The 16430-nt window shown below is 26.6% G+C and overlaps 4 protein-coding genes across 13 annotated transcripts; 2 read left to right on the top strand and 2 right to left on the bottom strand.

Annotated features, from left to right (window-relative positions):
- Nucleotides 1-133: 133 nt before the first annotated feature.
- dgt1 (KAT8 regulatory NSL complex subunit dim gamma-tubulin 1) lies at nt 134-3330 on the top strand. 5 transcript variants are annotated; one of them, XM_035871465.2, is made up of 9 exons: nt 134-430; nt 923-1181; nt 1283-1464; nt 1573-1741; nt 2009-2187; nt 2280-2416; nt 2489-2611; nt 2700-2840; nt 2919-3117. In XM_035871465.2, exons 2-9 carry the CDS (start codon nt 931-933, stop codon nt 2973-2975), a joined length of 1239 nt encoding a protein of 412 aa, XP_035727358.1. In that variant the 5' UTR covers nt 134-430; nt 923-930; the 3' UTR covers nt 2976-3117. The 5 variants fall into 5 exon arrangements, with proteins under 5 accessions (XP_035727358.1, XP_035727353.1, XP_035727356.1 ...); XM_035871460.2 differs by having other exon boundaries at nt 135-430; nt 2936-3328; XM_035871463.2 differs by having other exon boundaries at nt 139-430; nt 2024-2187; nt 2936-3321.
- Nucleotides 3331-4297: 967 nt separating this feature from the next.
- Nucleotides 4298-12665, bottom strand: LOC118443740 (zinc transporter foi). 6 transcript variants are annotated; one of them, XM_085658112.1, is made up of 12 exons: nt 12647-12665; nt 9759-10484; nt 8916-8970; nt 8561-8801; nt 8250-8419; nt 7935-8135; nt 7665-7794; nt 7312-7581; nt 7030-7206; nt 6755-6942; nt 6505-6685; nt 4298-6445 (listed from the first exon to the last, which is right to left on the bottom strand). In XM_085658112.1, the coding sequence occupies exons 2-11, from the start codon at nt 10472-10474 to the stop codon at nt 6539-6541; spliced, it is 2295 nt and encodes a 764-aa protein (XP_085514238.1). In that variant the 5' UTR covers nt 10475-10484; nt 12647-12665; the 3' UTR covers nt 4298-6445; nt 6505-6538. The 6 variants fall into 6 exon arrangements, 5 of the variants coding, with proteins under 5 accessions (XP_085514238.1, XP_085514225.1, XP_085514214.1 ...); XM_085658099.1 differs by lacking the exon at nt 12647-12665 and adding an exon at nt 12123-12599; XM_085658088.1 differs by lacking the exon at nt 12647-12665 and adding an exon at nt 11851-12087.
- Nucleotides 12666-13143: 478 nt separating this feature from the next.
- RpL23 (ribosomal protein L23) lies at nt 13144-14405 on the bottom strand. Its single transcript, XM_035871174.2, has 4 exons — nt 14332-14405; nt 14017-14100; nt 13550-13678; nt 13144-13407 (listed from the first exon to the last, which is right to left on the bottom strand). The coding sequence occupies exons 1-4, from the start codon at nt 14342-14344 to the stop codon at nt 13211-13213; spliced, it is 423 nt and encodes a 140-aa protein (XP_035727067.1). The 5' UTR covers nt 14345-14405; the 3' UTR covers nt 13144-13210.
- Nucleotides 14406-15278: 873 nt separating this feature from the next.
- LOC118443800 (uncharacterized) lies at nt 15279-16149 on the top strand. The gene is made up of 2 exons (XM_035871282.2): nt 15279-15421; nt 15505-16149. The coding sequence occupies exons 1-2, from the start codon at nt 15305-15307 to the stop codon at nt 15952-15954; spliced, it is 567 nt and encodes a 188-aa protein (XP_035727175.1). The 5' UTR covers nt 15279-15304; the 3' UTR covers nt 15955-16149.
- Nucleotides 16150-16430: the final 281 nt, after the last annotated feature.

The following is a 16430-nucleotide window of genomic DNA, read 5'->3' as shown; positions in this document are numbered from 1 at the left end:
TTTTTTCTCCCATAATCTTTTTCTTCTTTGCTTTTTGTATTATATTTATTGTATTTTATCGTATTCATTTTTTTTATCTTTATTATTTATGTTGTTTTTATTGTTAAGATGCACCATAAAGTTACGATAAACACGAATCACGTAGTTTTCATCGTGTGTTTGGTAGTTTAAATTTCCGGAAATGACGTAACTCGATATGAAAGTAAGCAAGTAGACGAATGTAATTCCTCGTCATAAAGGCATTATCTATTGTGTTGTGACAAACATTGTAATAAACAAGTTTATCCAGTCTTTTTTAAGAGTCATTCACTTTGTGGAATAACACGATTATTTGTATTATTGAGTGATATTTTTTCGGATTTGGAAAATTACCGAATTATTTTTTGACATCAACTTGCTCTAGTGTAGAAGTCTAACGTGACAAATCACGGTAAGCATGATGAAACGAAAGTATTCCGATTTTTTGTTTCACTGGTGATTCTATATCACTGTAAAAAAGTATTTATTTATTCGCATCATTCTATCCATATTCATGTGTAGATCAGTGAAATTTTATTCAACATCTTATACAAAATGGCGACAAATTCTCACTCCGTACGCGTGTGTTTGTTAAAGATCATTTACTGTCATTTTTTGATTAAAATGATCGTTAAAAAGTATATCTTACGTTATACGTCTATAGCTTAGAGGATCAGTAATTTAATATATCATATCGTGAAATAATTGTGTATATACATTTTTAATATCTTGTTCTATTGAACCCATTTGTTAAACGCCATCTTTATATTGCATTATGGCGCTAACATTCAATTCAATATTCAAATTAAAGAATTTGAATTAATTAGAGAGATTATTGACTCAATGTAAACTTAATTTAAAATTTCATCTAATTTATATTTATTTTTAATTGAAATAATTTCAGAACTAGTTATGTTTCGGATTCCAAAGTCTACAATGTCTACAACTCTTTCAACGATTAATTCAAAACCTTCTACTCAAACACGTAAATGTTTGTATGCATCATTTGAATGTTTACAACCTTGCCATGAAGGATATTCATACTGTTTAAGGCACATTCTTGAAGATCCAAATGCTCCTTTTAAACAATGTGCTTTCATATATAATTCAAATGGGAGAAAATGTCAGAACCCAGCACCCAAACTTGACAAAAGAGATACTTCGTAAGTTTATTTTATCTAATAACACTAAGTATTATGGTTATTATTAATTTAGAAGAATATTGAAATGAAGTTTTTTCATTTCAAATTTCATTTCAATTCAGATACTGTATAGAACATACAAGGAAAGCACAAATTGCTCGTATTAAATCAACGTCACGTCATTCATTACCACAAACGCCTGAAATATTACTATTAAATTTGAATCACTATGTAAAGCCAACTGATTCAAGTACAGAGGATACTGAAGATGAAGAAAATAAAGTTAAAGCATTAGATCCTTTTAGTATGTATATACTTGAAAGCTTTTCCTTCATATTGAAATAACCTTTCGTATGTAGGTCATAAATTGAATTCTCTCAATATATAATAAATAATGAATTTTTATTTTTAGATGAAATTGATGCTTATAGAGTGAATGCAAGTGGGTGTGACATTTTAGATTATGCTAGCTCCTCCGATAGTGATGTTGAACCTACGACAGTAAGTGATACTTTAAAAAATGCTTGTCTTGATGACAGTGATAATGAAAGTTTACATAGCCCACAAGAAGATCCATTGAAGTAAGTTTATGTTGGTATGTTTGAGTATCAATCTCTTTACAAAATATATTATACTATGCACGCTAGCATGCTTCAGCTTGTGCCATCACCTATCAGTATGTGTATATGTGTATATATGTATATATAAAATATTAAACATCTTTATTCATTTTTTTATATAATTTTTAAAAAATTATAGCTGATTGTAGCTGTTTTTTTACTTTCAATCATTTCCTAGTAGTTGCTTTGTGCAAAGAATAAGATACTATCTACCTATTGAATCATTAGTATTAATTTTTTAAGGCATGCTGGAATATTTACGGCAGAGGAGGTAATTTATATTGCAAGAGAAAAATTAATCCGCCTTCAGTCACTTTACATAGATCAATTTAGGAGATTGCAATATACATTAAGAGAGAGGAGACGCAAATATTTACATGGTTTAAAAAAAGAAAAAGAAACTGTATGTAAGTAAATGACAATGGAAAATTTCCTAAAGTTTCAGATTTTGATTATAAATATACAATGATTAGAAATTAAATGAAATATTAATATATAGGTAGTATACATGATCAACCAAAAGAAACAGCAAGGGAGAAAAAAATATATGAAAAATTAAAAGCATTAAATCGGTATCATAGACGTAGTGGCACAGAAGCTGTACTTTATAGGAAATCTTTAGAACGTCGAGCGCAGGTAAATAAAATATTTCTAATAAAGCAATGGTGTTAATATTTTGTGGAATTTACTATAATTCAAATATTTTAGGTATCAGAGGGACCAACGCAAAAGCCACCAAATATATCCAAATGTATATTTACAGAAGGTGGTGTAAAATGTGGCGAAAGAACACTTCCTTCTGCTAAACATTGTCGTAAACATATTCTTAAGGTATTATTTTATTCTTTATTTTAGTTAACAAATCATAATTATAATAATAAAATTATGAAAAAAAGAATCATTTATTTTTGTTTTTCAGGATCAACACCAAGTTTTATTTAAAGCTTGTGGTGCAGTACATGCTGATATTGAATGTCATGAACCTATACCAGTTATATTTGATTCCAATTGTATATTTCATATGAACTTACCACAACAATGTAAATTAGAACCAATGAAAGTAAGCTTATAATATTATAAATTGATATTGACATTCTCCAGCAATGTATTTATTATAATTTATATTTTTTTCATAAAGAATATTTTTCTTTATAGTTTGAAGAAGAAAAATCTACTATACAAGAATTATCGATGATTGATAATCAATCCATGGAAATTGATGTAGTTGGTGAAACTCAAGAGATAGATCCAGATGATGATATGGCTGGATTAATGAGAGAAATGAATGATACTAGTCACATGAAACCAACATTCAATGAAAGTTTGAACAGTGAAGCTAGTACTGATACAGCATTTAGTTTATCAGCCCAAATGAGTGACAAGGATGAACTAATTTCAATGTGACATGAGTTTTTATATTAATTTGTAGTCATTATTGTATTATATAACATTCATATTAAGCATATATTTGGGTTTAATCTTTATAATTAACAGCATAATAATTTTATTTATATAGAAATAAATAAGCTTTTATGTTTCATCTTCAATCATTTGTTCTACTAACAGTGAATGTAATATATATTCACTGCTAAGTTTGTACATATTCCTATTAATAATCTTAACAAGTGTATATAATTAGTAAGTATAATAATAAATTATTGCAAATGTGTATTTCAAATCTAATTTATTTTTCATATAAAATCAATTTGATTTTATTATAAGATATGAAAGATAGAAGGTACCTTATTTTATCAATTTCTTTATTTTGCACAGTATCTGCAAAATGTAAGTATATCATATATTATACATATGCCGATTTGAAAACCAAATTATTTATATTTAATAAGAAAGATGCGCATGTTACAAATTATTAATAATATCGCATGAAAATTTACCCAATTACAAATTATTTAATCATCGTTTGTATATAAATCATTAGGGCAATTGCATGAAAAATACTACATATTATCTATAAAACTTACATACTCTCTTGTAATAATTTTGTATTAAACTTATACTTGAATACTTCTACTCTTTCTCCTTATTTAGTTTATTATCAATACTATCTATTACTATCAAAATAATAAATTTATTAGGAATTATTTTTGGTAAATAAATATTTTAAATATACCGTTAATTAAGTATTTAATAAAAAATTATTTCTTAAAAATAATGATACCGATAATATTAGTAAAAATCATACTTGAAAGAGAAATACAAAGACATAAGTTCACACACATGCATATTTCACATACAAATAGTACTATACATAAAGGTAGTATCACAGCAATTATGACCGCATACAATATGTGCTTAAATTTATTTAATTGCTAAACCTTACAGTGTTGATAAATACATGTAATTTACGATATTTTTCAATGGTATACATGTTTATAAATAAGTAGTAAACATAAGTGAGAAATATATACGTTATACATGTGTATCATTGAAATTTTAAGTATAACTTTATAATAGTTATATATTTAATTATATATCTACTAATGATAATTATAAAATGACATTGTGGCACATTTATACCCTCTCGAATTTAAGTAAAATTTGCATAATAACGTTAACTTTCAATTAATCTCATATTGAAAGTGATTGAAAGATTTTTCTATTTTTATTGGTGGGTTATTTAAAGTTATCAAACTAACAAAAAGGTATATTTTTAAAGTAAAATATCATGTACACAATAAGATATATTAAGTTTATCTTTAAATGTTTATATTTATTGCTACAGGCTTTTTTATTGTTTCAGATAATTAATCACCTGCAGATATAAATTATCATAGCTAGCTTTCTTCTCTTTTCTTATTTCTATATAAAGGTAGATAATCAATTCTTAATATACGATTAATGTGAGTACATATAAAATTCTGTTCTTTATGAAATTCAGATATAACATGAATCTATCAAAATATTATATTTTCAGTATCATAACTTTTGCTCTGTATGAAGATAGATAAACAATAATGCTATATATTTTCTGATACAGTAATTCACAGTTTTTTCCTCTGGTACATTTGTACAAAACTTAATAAATAAATGTGATTTAGATTGATACCTTCACAAAGTAAAAATTCTTCTAAAACATTTTTATTTATTTATTTCATCATTATTTAATTCGATTATTTATGCTACAATTCTCATACTTAATTGTCTGTATCACTGATAATCTATTATGGCTAAAGCCAGTTTTATTTTTATTTATTAGAACAATCTTATACATAAGAATAAGAAATATATTAATAATGATATATATGAGCACCAGTGCAATAATATCATTTCCCGATACTGAAATACATATAAATGAAAATGATTACATTGGAATTGAATAGATAAATGATTTTTTAATTATGAATATATGTAAAAATATTATATTAAAATCAACTGCATAATGGAATTCTATTTTGTTTGGATTTTATGTATGTTCATAATAGAATTAATTCTATTTTTAAATATCATTTGATAAGTATACATAATGCAAACATATTAAATTAGGAATCTTTAAGTATATAAATTTTACATGGAACATCTGAATATTTTTATTGAAGTGCAAAGATAGGCATGATGATAAATATCCAGTGTTACTATGATACTATAAGTAAATACAATTGCAATTGTGTCTATTTGTCTCTGTATAATTAATACGTAGAAAAGATAATTTCTTAAAAAATAGAAATTTATATAATATCGAATAATCTATTGATTTAAAAAGCATTAATTAAATTATAACTTATTTTAATTTATAAGCAATCTTTAAATATCTATCTTATTTTATAAATGTTTAAACTAACTTCTGATTTAAGTATCAGATTACTTACAAAATAATGGAAGCCATCTTAACTAAATATTTTTATGTAATTGCTGCTATAGGTTTCTATAAATTACTTATAATAGATATAATTATAAAAATTATCAAGATTTTAAAGTATATAAAATAATGCACGTCGATAGATATTCAACATATATATGAAACAAATTAAATATATCGCCTAATTCTTTTGACAATATTTGCCAAATATATTTTTTTTATTGATAATAACAAATTTCTTAAATAAAAAAAGCAGTGAATTGAATGAAAATGAATTTTGTAATAAAAAGTGTTCACAAATAAATCTAAAATGTGTTTAATGTTTAATGAATAATTACTTTAACATTAATATTTTTTATATATGCTTGCAGTCTATTCATAATAACAGTGGCAAGTTTTAATTCTAAGGCAACTTTCATTTAATATTATACACTTAATATTAATTTAAACACGCGATATTTTTCAACACATAAGCGAATGTATCATGTAATTTATAGCAGCAATTATATACAATCACTTTATGTAATATTAAAGTAACAGATAAAAGAACTAGGTAATATATTATAAAGTTCTTTATCTAATTACTGAAAATAAGGTTTTATCAATACATTCTCTGTAAGAACAGTATTTCAATAATCAGAAGTATACTCTGAATACTTGATCTTGTAAGTATACTTCAAATATTGTCGTTGTGTTTAAATTAATTTTTCTAGTTATTCGGTTATTCTCTTAGTGCTGCAGTATTTATCTTGATATCTTTATACCTTCTGTATTATCTTATATATAGTTTCATAGTTATCAATATAAGACTCCTTTATTATAAATAACGAACTTCATTGGTAAATGTGCTGCAAAGGTAAAAAAATATAAAAATTTTTATTAAACATAAGAAATATTGGCAACTTACCATTTTTCAAAAATACTTCCGATATATATATAATTTAATCATTAAATATATGTTTAAGATCATGTTCATAAAGTGCAATAATTAGCATGATACCAAGACCCAATGATAATCCTAATGCTTGTAACATGCATTGCCAGTGTGAACTGCGCTCTGCAGAATGACTCGAAGATAACTCTGGTATCTGGAATTATTATAACAATGAGTAAAATTTGTCTTTAAGAAAATATTATAATATTATTTAAGTACTTACCATATCTACTAAAGCTATATATATAAACATACCAGCAGCAGCAGAAAATATCCAACTGGTTGCTGCTGGTGTACTGCCCAATAACACACCAACTATCATACCAAATAAGCATAGTACCGATGACAAAAGATTATAAAAAACTGCTTGTTTAGCACTCATACCTGCTTTTAACAATACTGCAAAATCACCTGTTCATAAAATTTATATTATTATTTTTATTATTGTTTAGAATATTTTTTTATACCTATATTTGTTTAATTTTTATTTCAATTTACCTAATTCGTGAGGTAACTCATGACAAAAAACAGCAATAGCTGTAGAAAATCCACCTGCTATGTTTGCTGCAAAAGCTGCACCTATGGCCATGCCATCCGTAAAATTATGTAGGCCATCTCCCATCACTACCATCCAAGCAACACTTGACATTGATTCTGGTGCAGAATGTACATGACCTTAAATAATACACATATTGATCTATTACAGAATAAAGACGTTTACATCAAAATATAGTTACAATATAAAGATATTAAAATTTATTTCAACTGAATATATCTTACCATGAGAATGTGTATGGCCATGATGTTTAGTTTCATGCTCGCGTATGATAACAGTATAACTTTCAGATTCATTTAAAGGTATATCAGCACCATCTGTAGTTTTTTTTGCATTATTTACAATGGAATCATCCAACCTCCAATCATCAGTTGTTTTTTTCTCAATATCACTTGTCATCATTTTTGATACAGAATTACAGTTTGCTGTTAATGGTTTTTCTTCATCGATAACAGGTGGTTTATCTTGCTTATGTTGTCGATTATGATGATTATCTATAACAGAATTTCTTATAAAATATTGTTTGAAATATTTGAACTATGATTTAATGTTTTATTCAAATTATTAGACAACATGCCTTGCGTCTCTGTAGTAATTTCACCATAACAATATGGATATGAAGAATATTTATGTTTACAAAGTTTTTCGCCAACAACATTACTGTTAGGACCATCAGATTCTCTCATAACTCTCACACGTGATGGTAACTGAAAATAGATTTTTTATTTGCATTTTATATTCGATATATATACACTCCATTATATATAGGTGTTCTTAACATTTTGCTATAACTATTACTAAAAAACTTTGTTATAAGTATTATGTATTATATAAGTATTATATTTACTTTGTTACGACGTTGACGATGTTTTCTCCATTCCGCTAACACTGTTAAAGCTTTCTCAGTAAAAAAGAACAATACTAGACCAATCATAGCTATAAAACCCTTCCACATATTTAGATTATGTAGTTCTTCGTGATTTGTTATAAAATGACTTTCATGAGCCTGACCGTGATCATGATTATGTGCCATTGGTGACATCATGGCCTAATAAACGATTTCAATAATTTTTTAATTTTTATATTATAATTACCAATTTATTATAAATAATAATAATATTATGTATTATTTTGTTTAATTTAAGCAAGAAGGAAAACTTACGTGTGGTAACAAATGTATAAGAGCATCGCCACATAAAGTTCCCACAGCAAGTGCAACTAAGAATTGTAATAATTGATGATAATAAATTTTTCCCATTACAGGTATTACTGCTACACCAAGCAATCCACAAAGACTAATAATTAAAATGCTAATCGTTGAGTACAACCACACTAAAAAATAAAACAACATATTCTTTGTAATTTGATATTAAAAAATTATTTTCTCTATCACATTAAAATCACAAAATATAAAATTAAAAGAAATTTTCTTATAGCACTAAGATAGTGTAATATGAAAATATTGTTATATACCTTGAAACATATTACGAGTTATTTCTTCTGAACGATAATCAATATCATCTGTAACAGTTTTGTAACTTTCTGGCACTAGAATACATCCAGTTCTTTCTAAACTTGATTCTCCTGCTAATTGATAAATAAGAACTGGACAAACACGTTCAAAAAGCCAGCTTGGTAGTGTTGTGTCATTATTTTTTGTATTATATGGGCTACCTTGTGCAACCGTATTTAGCAACTCTTTACCACTTAAGCACTGAAATAATGTAATCGTATGTTGTTTTTATACAGTATAATATCTCCAGAGGTGTCAAGTACATACACTATAATTATATTTTATGAAAAATCCTTTACATCATAGTATATTTACCCTTTCTTTATTAATTCCATTCTTATCATGTAGGCCATTATGTTGCGAAGTTTTACTCTCTAGAATATATTTTAAATAAACTAAATTAATAAAATAACGCAAATAATTACATTTTTATTTTACAATAAAAGTTTCAATTAGATTAAAAAATAAAATATTGTTCATGTGCTCAAGGCTCTTAAATTAATAAAAAAAGTATTACAATGGAAAACATGGATGACCTAATAAGATTAAAATGCAGTATAACATGAAATTATACAAACATATAATATGTTATTACTACCACTTTGCTGATGCCAGAAAAAGCATTAAATTTCGTTTGTATATCATATTTCAAATAAAAAATATTATTCTGTATGTAAATAACTCTCATTTGCTTATATTATTTTAAAAATATTTTAGTCATAATTATTTGCTATTTTATAGTTTCAGTTATGTAGTTCAATTTATGACTTACTGTGAATACATTTCGGCAAAGATCTAACGGGCAGGTCAATGAAATCAATAAATGACTTATTAGGTCAATTGGACATATATTCAAATTATTAAACCAAATCATCATGAAATAAGCATTTGTAAGCTTAATCAAGATCATTGTTATCATCAATAGATTATATATATATAAAGTACATACCAAATTATAGTCATATTTAGGTGGCCATTCAAACTACATTATTATTATGATGGACAGGTTTATTGTCATAGCTATTGACAATTAATTAAAATGAATACCCAACTTAATCTTGAAACTAGCTGACCAAGGGTTACTCAAAAAACTACTATTCCCTATCATGTTTTCTATTTTTTTATGTAATTATTGTAACTTGCATTTTTTTGTAATACTTGCCTAATTGATTTTCGGATCGATTAATTCCCATGTTATGACCCTCTAGTTTAGAGATATCAGTCAAAAGTGTTAATAAACCTAATTTTCTTAACAGCTTTTCAAAACCCTCCATTGTCATACTTTTGCCATCACCATAGGATTCAAAAATTTTTTTCATGAAGTATTTTTCATTAACATCTGTACTTCTTCTTTTTCTAAGCCTAGAATCTTTAGTATGATCATTACTAAAATATGTGAATCCTTGTTTTTCATGAATCATTAATTCAATTTGTCCAAGTCTTTCTAAAACTTCCAAATCGTTTTTCAATAATATATTTGTGTCATTCTTATGTGGTTTTTGATTATCTTTAATAATCTTTTTTTTTTCCAAAACTCTCTTTTCAGAATAAGATTTATCAACAGCGATTGGCACAACTTTAGTAATTACATGTTTAATGTTATTAATTTCTTGAGTATCAATGTATTTTTTAATGTCATCTTTTACTTGATCCAATGTATTTGCTTTTACCTTTAAGTGATTTTTAAGTTGCATTAATTGCTTTGATCTTAATTCAGACGTTAATATTTGGTTCTTAGAATGAGGTATATTTTCATGATTTGCAATGTCATAGGAGATTGCATCTGCCATTTTGAAGTCAATGTGTGCTGAGCATGGAGTATGTGCAGCACACAACACACATACTACACATACAGTAACAAAGTGATGAGACATATTGAAGTATCTGTAAAAATATTCAAAAAAAGAATACATATTTAACAATAATTGATATTTTCATCACTATATTTATCATTTCTTATTTTTCTAATAAATATATATAATTTTACTGTTAAAAAAAATTTGAGTTTTAAAAATATTTATAGTAAATACTAAACTTTCAATGAAATGAGGATTAAATAAAATAACAAAAAAATAAGAAGAAATTAATCATTTTAAGAAATAACAATAATTACTTCTAAACATTAACTGAGAGATTATATTAAAAGAAAATGATGTGAAGTATCTATCTAGATCAAATGAGATATATACTAAAACAAATAATACATACAAATATAAAGTTATCTAATACATTGAGAAAATACTTTTAGAAATCGTACTTGCTTACTCTTTAAATATTATTTCAAAAATAATATTAATTTGTAATTAAATTTCATAAAGACAAACATGCATTTATAGTCAAGCTAAAAACAATTAAAGAAAAGTGATGCTGCTAGTTGATCTAAATTTAAATAATGATTAATCCCAAATTTAATGAGGAAATCTAATGTTGGTAAGAGAAATATAATAGTAGCCAAAATAGTATGCTCAAAACAAATTTTCTCTGTAAGTAGAAATTTTTATTAAAAATACTTTAATACAAGCTAGATTATATAACAAACATAAAAGAAATTAGATATTAAATATAGTAATTATAGACTGTATATAATAAGTCATTAGATACAAAATTGACAATATTTACTATGCTTTAATAAAAAGCACTTCTCTCTCTTAAAAATTTATTTATTTCATTGAAAAATCAATCAGAAGCAAACGATATTTCTTTGTTAATTCTTCTGTTCTTTTTTTAGCTTTGAATAAAAAAAAAAAAAATGAATATTTTACTGCTTCTATTAATTATTAAAAAAGAAGAAAAAAAAAGAAATAATAAAATCTATGCAGCGACACAATGATAAAAAAAAAAAAGCGTGCGAATTATCAATCGAAAAAACATTTGTTACGTATTTGTAATAAAATGTGTTTTAAAACTTGATCGACGAACATTTATTTATGAAATAAATTAAAATCATCGGTCGTCATGATTTCTGTAAAAGAACATTCATAGAAAATTTTAAGCGTTACTCAAAATTCACAGAGTATAAACAACATGTTCCTTAATCTCAACCGGTACGGTCGTTCGACTATTTGAGTAAATATAGTATCTACAAAATAGCAAAAGAGACGAGTAGCGCCTAAATGATGGCATGCCAATGAAAGAATAGTGTTTTCTTTTCGAAGTGAAATTAAAGTAAGGATAATAACAAGAAAGATAGAAAACGAAAATGCGTAGGTAGACGAATTGCGTTTTCATCGTCACCGAAATAGTCGCTCACTCGGTCGGTTGGTCCATCAAAAATTGTATTTTTAGCTGTCAAAAAAACGGCATGGAAAGAAAGAGAGAGAAAGAAGAATACTCGCGCGAGCGCACTTTTGCCCTCTCTTTTTCTCCTTCTTCTTCGAATAGGGAAGCCGAGTTCGATAAAATACCGGCGACACCGGTACCGGCATTGACATCAGCATCGATATCGACATCGAATGCGATTTTATCGTACGATATGAATGATTGAATTTAGGTTAAAAAAACGACAGTCTCCAAGCTGCTTGCCTTTAAAATAGGTGAAAAAGTATAAGGAACACTAGCCGAGCGTGGGGTCACAACTTTTGTTCGTACTACTCTCTTGATTTACTCGAGTCGCGTGTCTCGCGCGCGCGTTATTACCACTTTGCGTGAACATTGTTTGAGGAAAGCATGCCGTCTGTTCTTTCCTCTTGTCTTTTTATTCTCTTATCATAAAGCTTTACCTCTACTATCCGTAGGCTGGAGACAAAATTCCCGCTACGGAATGGCATATGTTAATCGTGACCGACACGCACCCTTCCCGTAACACACGGAAAGCTAGCAGAGTCCGAAGGCGTACTAGTTAGGTATATAGAATAACCAGTCGGTCAGGGCAAACACCACCACCACCACCAACCCACTACCACCAGCATACTACACTACTGCCACCATCTCCTTTTCTCTCTTTCTTCGTCTAACAATCAGTACACTCTTGACTCTACTTTCTCCGTTTTTCGATCTTTCTCTATGTTACAATATGATTGTTTTTTGATCGCTTGACTAAAAGCAACCTGCGAATTGCTTCATCTTAATCTGCTTTAACTCTGGAAATGCATTAGAATCCATTCATTGATTACATGTGTGCGCGCGACTAATAAAAATGCGTACATGTTAAAACGGTTACTCATTGCGCACGCGATACAAAACCTAACAAAAATTATAAAAAGGAAATGTAGGCGATAATAAAATATTTTTCATCGTATTCTTCTTAAAGATATATATATATATATATATAATATTGTAATTAGAAAGATAAGGTTATCATACTAATAAGATCACTATTTTATGTGCCAATAGAAACGCTTACTTCACATATATGATTTTCAGAATTGACCAATCCCTGACGACTTTCTGATATATCTAAATTGGACTCAAACTTCTTTCTTGTTATTTCATTAATCAATAAGATCTATATCATTTGTATTTTTACATTCTACATATATATATATATACATATGCAACTTTATAATATTATTATATTTAGTAGAAAAGCATAAAAACTATCACATAAAACGATTTTCAGGACAAATGCCCAAATTTATTTTATTAAGGATAATAGATTTATACAGGATGTTTTACGCGATACTGCTAGCGTTGGATGCAATTCTTGGCCATAAATCTGCACATTCTTTCGCAACAGGTCCCGTAATAGCCGATCCTTTCATTTCACCTTTATTATTCACAATAACTCCTGCGTTATCTTCAAAGTATATAAATACACCGTCCTTCCTTCTAAATGGTTTCCGCTGACGTATGACTACTGCAGGCATAACTATAATTATATTCAAAAAGTTAAAGTTTTCATATATATAAAAAATACATATATAAATAAAAAGTAAAAATTGTTTACAAAATATAATTATAAAAAATTATAAAATATTTATTAAAATCTATATGTATATCTGAAAGTTTACCCTTCTTCCTGAGTTCAGGTTTTCCTTTTTTCACAGTAGCAACAATCATATCTCCTGATCCAGCAGCTGGTAGACGATTCAATCTACCTTTGATTCCTTGGACTGCTATGACATAGAGATTTTTGGCACCTACAACAAATTTACAATAGAGACCTTGTATTTGTAAATTTTTTATTTATTTTAATTGGTTAATTTTTAATTTCAGGCAAATACAATATATTTAACGAATATTTTTGTTAGTTATGTGTGATACTATATATTACAAAATAATAAATGAGGATTGGGTCTCTGCGAATATTTGTCTACGAATATAAAAATTATCATATTTTTATTTAAATTTGGCAAATTGTATTAGATAGATAACATAATAATAGAAATGATTAACCATGTGCTACAAATGATGGATACACACGATTAAGTTTTGAGGTTAAGATGTATAACTTAGAAAATAATCATTTATAACATACCGGTATTGTCGGCACAATTGATGACAGCACCAACTGGCAAACCCAGTGATATCCTAAACTTAGCTCCAGCCGAACCACCACGTCCTTGAAGAATAAAAATCTCACGTTAAATTCAGACAGTGATAAACAACTACACGACACTCGTTCCTTCCGCAAGATCGTTTTTCTTCAACGAAAATACAATTCACGAAAGAACTTCTCATATCACAAAATATTTCCATTAAATTGACACTCGTCGTTTGTTTTTATTTCTATCGATGTGTAGTTTTACAATTGATTTCATTGGATTTTCATTCTTCTCACGAAGAAACTTACCTCTCTTCGACATCTTGGTTTGTTTGAAAGGAAAAGACAACGATTCTCAAGCGCAGTACGACTCGTCAATTCTCAACACTTCGTTTCCGGTTTATTCAGGAAATATATTTAATTGCAAAGTTTTTTATTATTATGTTAAAATTGTTAATATTGACGTATCTTTTCATATAAATTAAATTATATCAAATTAGATTTTGCTATATAAAAAAACATTAGGATAATAAATATTAGTAGTAAAACAATTCAATCGTCGTTTGCTGTTTAAAAAAGGCGGTAAAATTGAATATGACATATTTTTCCTTTATTACATCTACAAAGATATGTTGATTAATATTAATTATTAATCCTATTCATAAATAATAAAATCATTGAATTTTTTGCCATGAAAATATCCATATATATATAAATTCTATTTATGTACATACATAAGTGAGATTAAAACTTTATATACTTAGGTACATAAAATTAAAATCGAACATGATCTACGAAGTATATATTAACGTAGTTTAAATCTTATTGGTTTCCAAATATCTAATACATTTAAAGTATATAGTAAAAATTTACAAAATGAAAATCTTTTACTCAACAGTTATAATTATATATTATATACAATAAAATATACAAGAAAATAAAATTATTATTTTATTATTTCAATATGTATATATAAATATTTATTAGTTATTTATTATATAATAATAATATATTAATAAAGAAAATAGTTATTGATTTAAAAAATGTCGTACATTAATTGATAACTTTACGCAATCTTTCTGATTAGAATACTACATCGTTAAGCGTCCATTATAGAAAAAAGATAATAAAAGAAAGTAGCGCTAGTGTATCTCTTATAAATGAACCTTGTATATCCGGCTTATCTAATTAGTTGCAGTTTTTCAAGGCCATTGAAATTTACCATAGAAAAAGCATAGTTATATTGAACAATCGTATAAAATAATAAAGTTGTATATTTAAGATGAAGTGGATATTATTTAACAGTGCATTCCTAATATGTAGTTACTTCATTTTATGTCAAGATATTGTATTTCCAAATGATGAGGAATTATCTCATGTGAGTGGAAATAAACCAATGGTATGTGTTATAAAAAGTACATTTCATGTATAAGAAATTTGTTATATTGTAAGATGAAAAATATATATCATTTGTGTGTTAAGATAACAGAGCGTATTCCTGTGTCAATACCGGATCATTGTCCAAACAATATGCTTCTTTATCCTAGTGGTGGAAATAATGTTGCTTGGGTGTGCGATTGTAGACCAAGATTTTTATATCTTCCTTTAAATGATTCGTGTTATGAAGCCTATAGACAAGGACCTTGTTCACCACAACATTATTTAGTTCTTCCTGAAGGAGAAGCAATCCCACAATGTGTTAAAAATCCATGTTTAGAAGATGGTTTAGTTAAATACAATAATACATGTTATGCTCTTAATACAATTGGTGGTCCTTGTGCACCCAGTGTGATAGGTGTCAATGAAACTAATTTTCAACTGGAATGCATATCAATCGATATTGCACCTTTTGTAATAATTAAAGCACCTACACGAAACTGTCCTCCAGGTAGTCGTAGAACTACACTTGGATTCTGCAAGACACCGATATAAATTTCTTTTTATATGATCTATCGAATTTTAAATATGAAAAAACTGAAAAAATTTATTTATTAATGAAAAGATAAAGAATATTTAATGAATAGAAATAAATAATGAACATTATAATATACATTTATATATAAGTATATTTTATATTTTTTATTAATTCTTTGTAAATTAAATATTGTAATATTTTAAAACTGACAATTTAATAAAAATATATGGTATAATAAAAAAAATTATATTTATTTTTTATTGTATTAAAACAATTGAATAAGTTAAAAAAATAATAGGACTTTAGATACATACATTGTATCAATCATTATTCCTGTCTATAATTGTTTCTTTGAATCGTTTTACTCTTAATCATACAAATTGATGAGATAATATACTTATTGTTCGTAGTACAAATAGTATTGATGTTCTACGTCATCGACTTTGATTAAAAAAAAACACAAATATTTGACTAACGTAGTATATTCCGGTTT

Source organism: Vespa mandarinia, chromosome 1 (genome assembly GCF_050613455.1).
Source record: "Vespa mandarinia isolate Hongniang chromosome 1, ASM5061345v1, whole genome shotgun sequence".
Taxonomy (NCBI): domain Eukaryota; kingdom Metazoa; phylum Arthropoda; class Insecta; order Hymenoptera; family Vespidae; genus Vespa; species Vespa mandarinia.
The sequence above is the reverse complement of the archived record's forward strand: the minus strand, read 5'-3'. Positions and strand labels throughout refer to the sequence as shown.

Excerpts from the sequence above, each read along its gene's own strand:
- dgt1 (XM_035871461.2), top strand. The coding sequence starts at position 931 with ATGTTTCGGATTCCAAAGTCTACAATGTCTACAACTCTTTCAACGATT. Across the intron at positions 1,182-1,282 it reads CTTGACAAAAGAGATACTTC|ATACTGTATAGAACATACAA; the intron begins GTAAGTTTATTT and ends ATTTCAATTCAG. Across the intron at positions 2,188-2,279 it reads AAAAGAAAAAGAAACTGTAT|GTAGTATACATGATCAACCA; the intron begins GTAAGTAAATGA and ends ATTAATATATAG.
- LOC118443800 (XM_035871282.2), top strand. The coding sequence starts at position 15,305 with ATGAAGTGGATATTATTTAACAGTGCATTCCTAATATGTAGTTACTTC. Across the intron at positions 15,422-15,504 it reads TGAGTGGAAATAAACCAATG|ATAACAGAGCGTATTCCTGT; the intron begins GTATGTGTTATA and ends TTGTGTGTTAAG.
- LOC118443740 (XM_085658088.1), bottom strand. Across the intron at positions 8,136-8,249 it reads TTATACATTTGTTACCACAC|GCCATGATGTCACCAATGGC; the intron begins GTAAGTTTTCCT and ends ATCGTTTATTAG. Across the intron at positions 6,943-7,029 it reads TGAGTTACCTCACGAATTAG|GTGATTTTGCAGTATTGTTA; the intron begins GTAAATTGAAAT and ends TTTTATGAACAG.
- RpL23 (XM_035871174.2), bottom strand. Across the intron at positions 13,679-14,016 it reads CAATTGTGCCGACAATACCG|GTGCCAAAAATCTCTATGTC; the intron begins GTATGTTATAAA and ends AATTTGTTGTAG. Across the intron at positions 13,408-13,549 it reads ACCTGAACTCAGGAAGAAGG|TTATGCCTGCAGTAGTCATA; the intron begins GTAAACTTTCAG and ends ATATAATTATAG.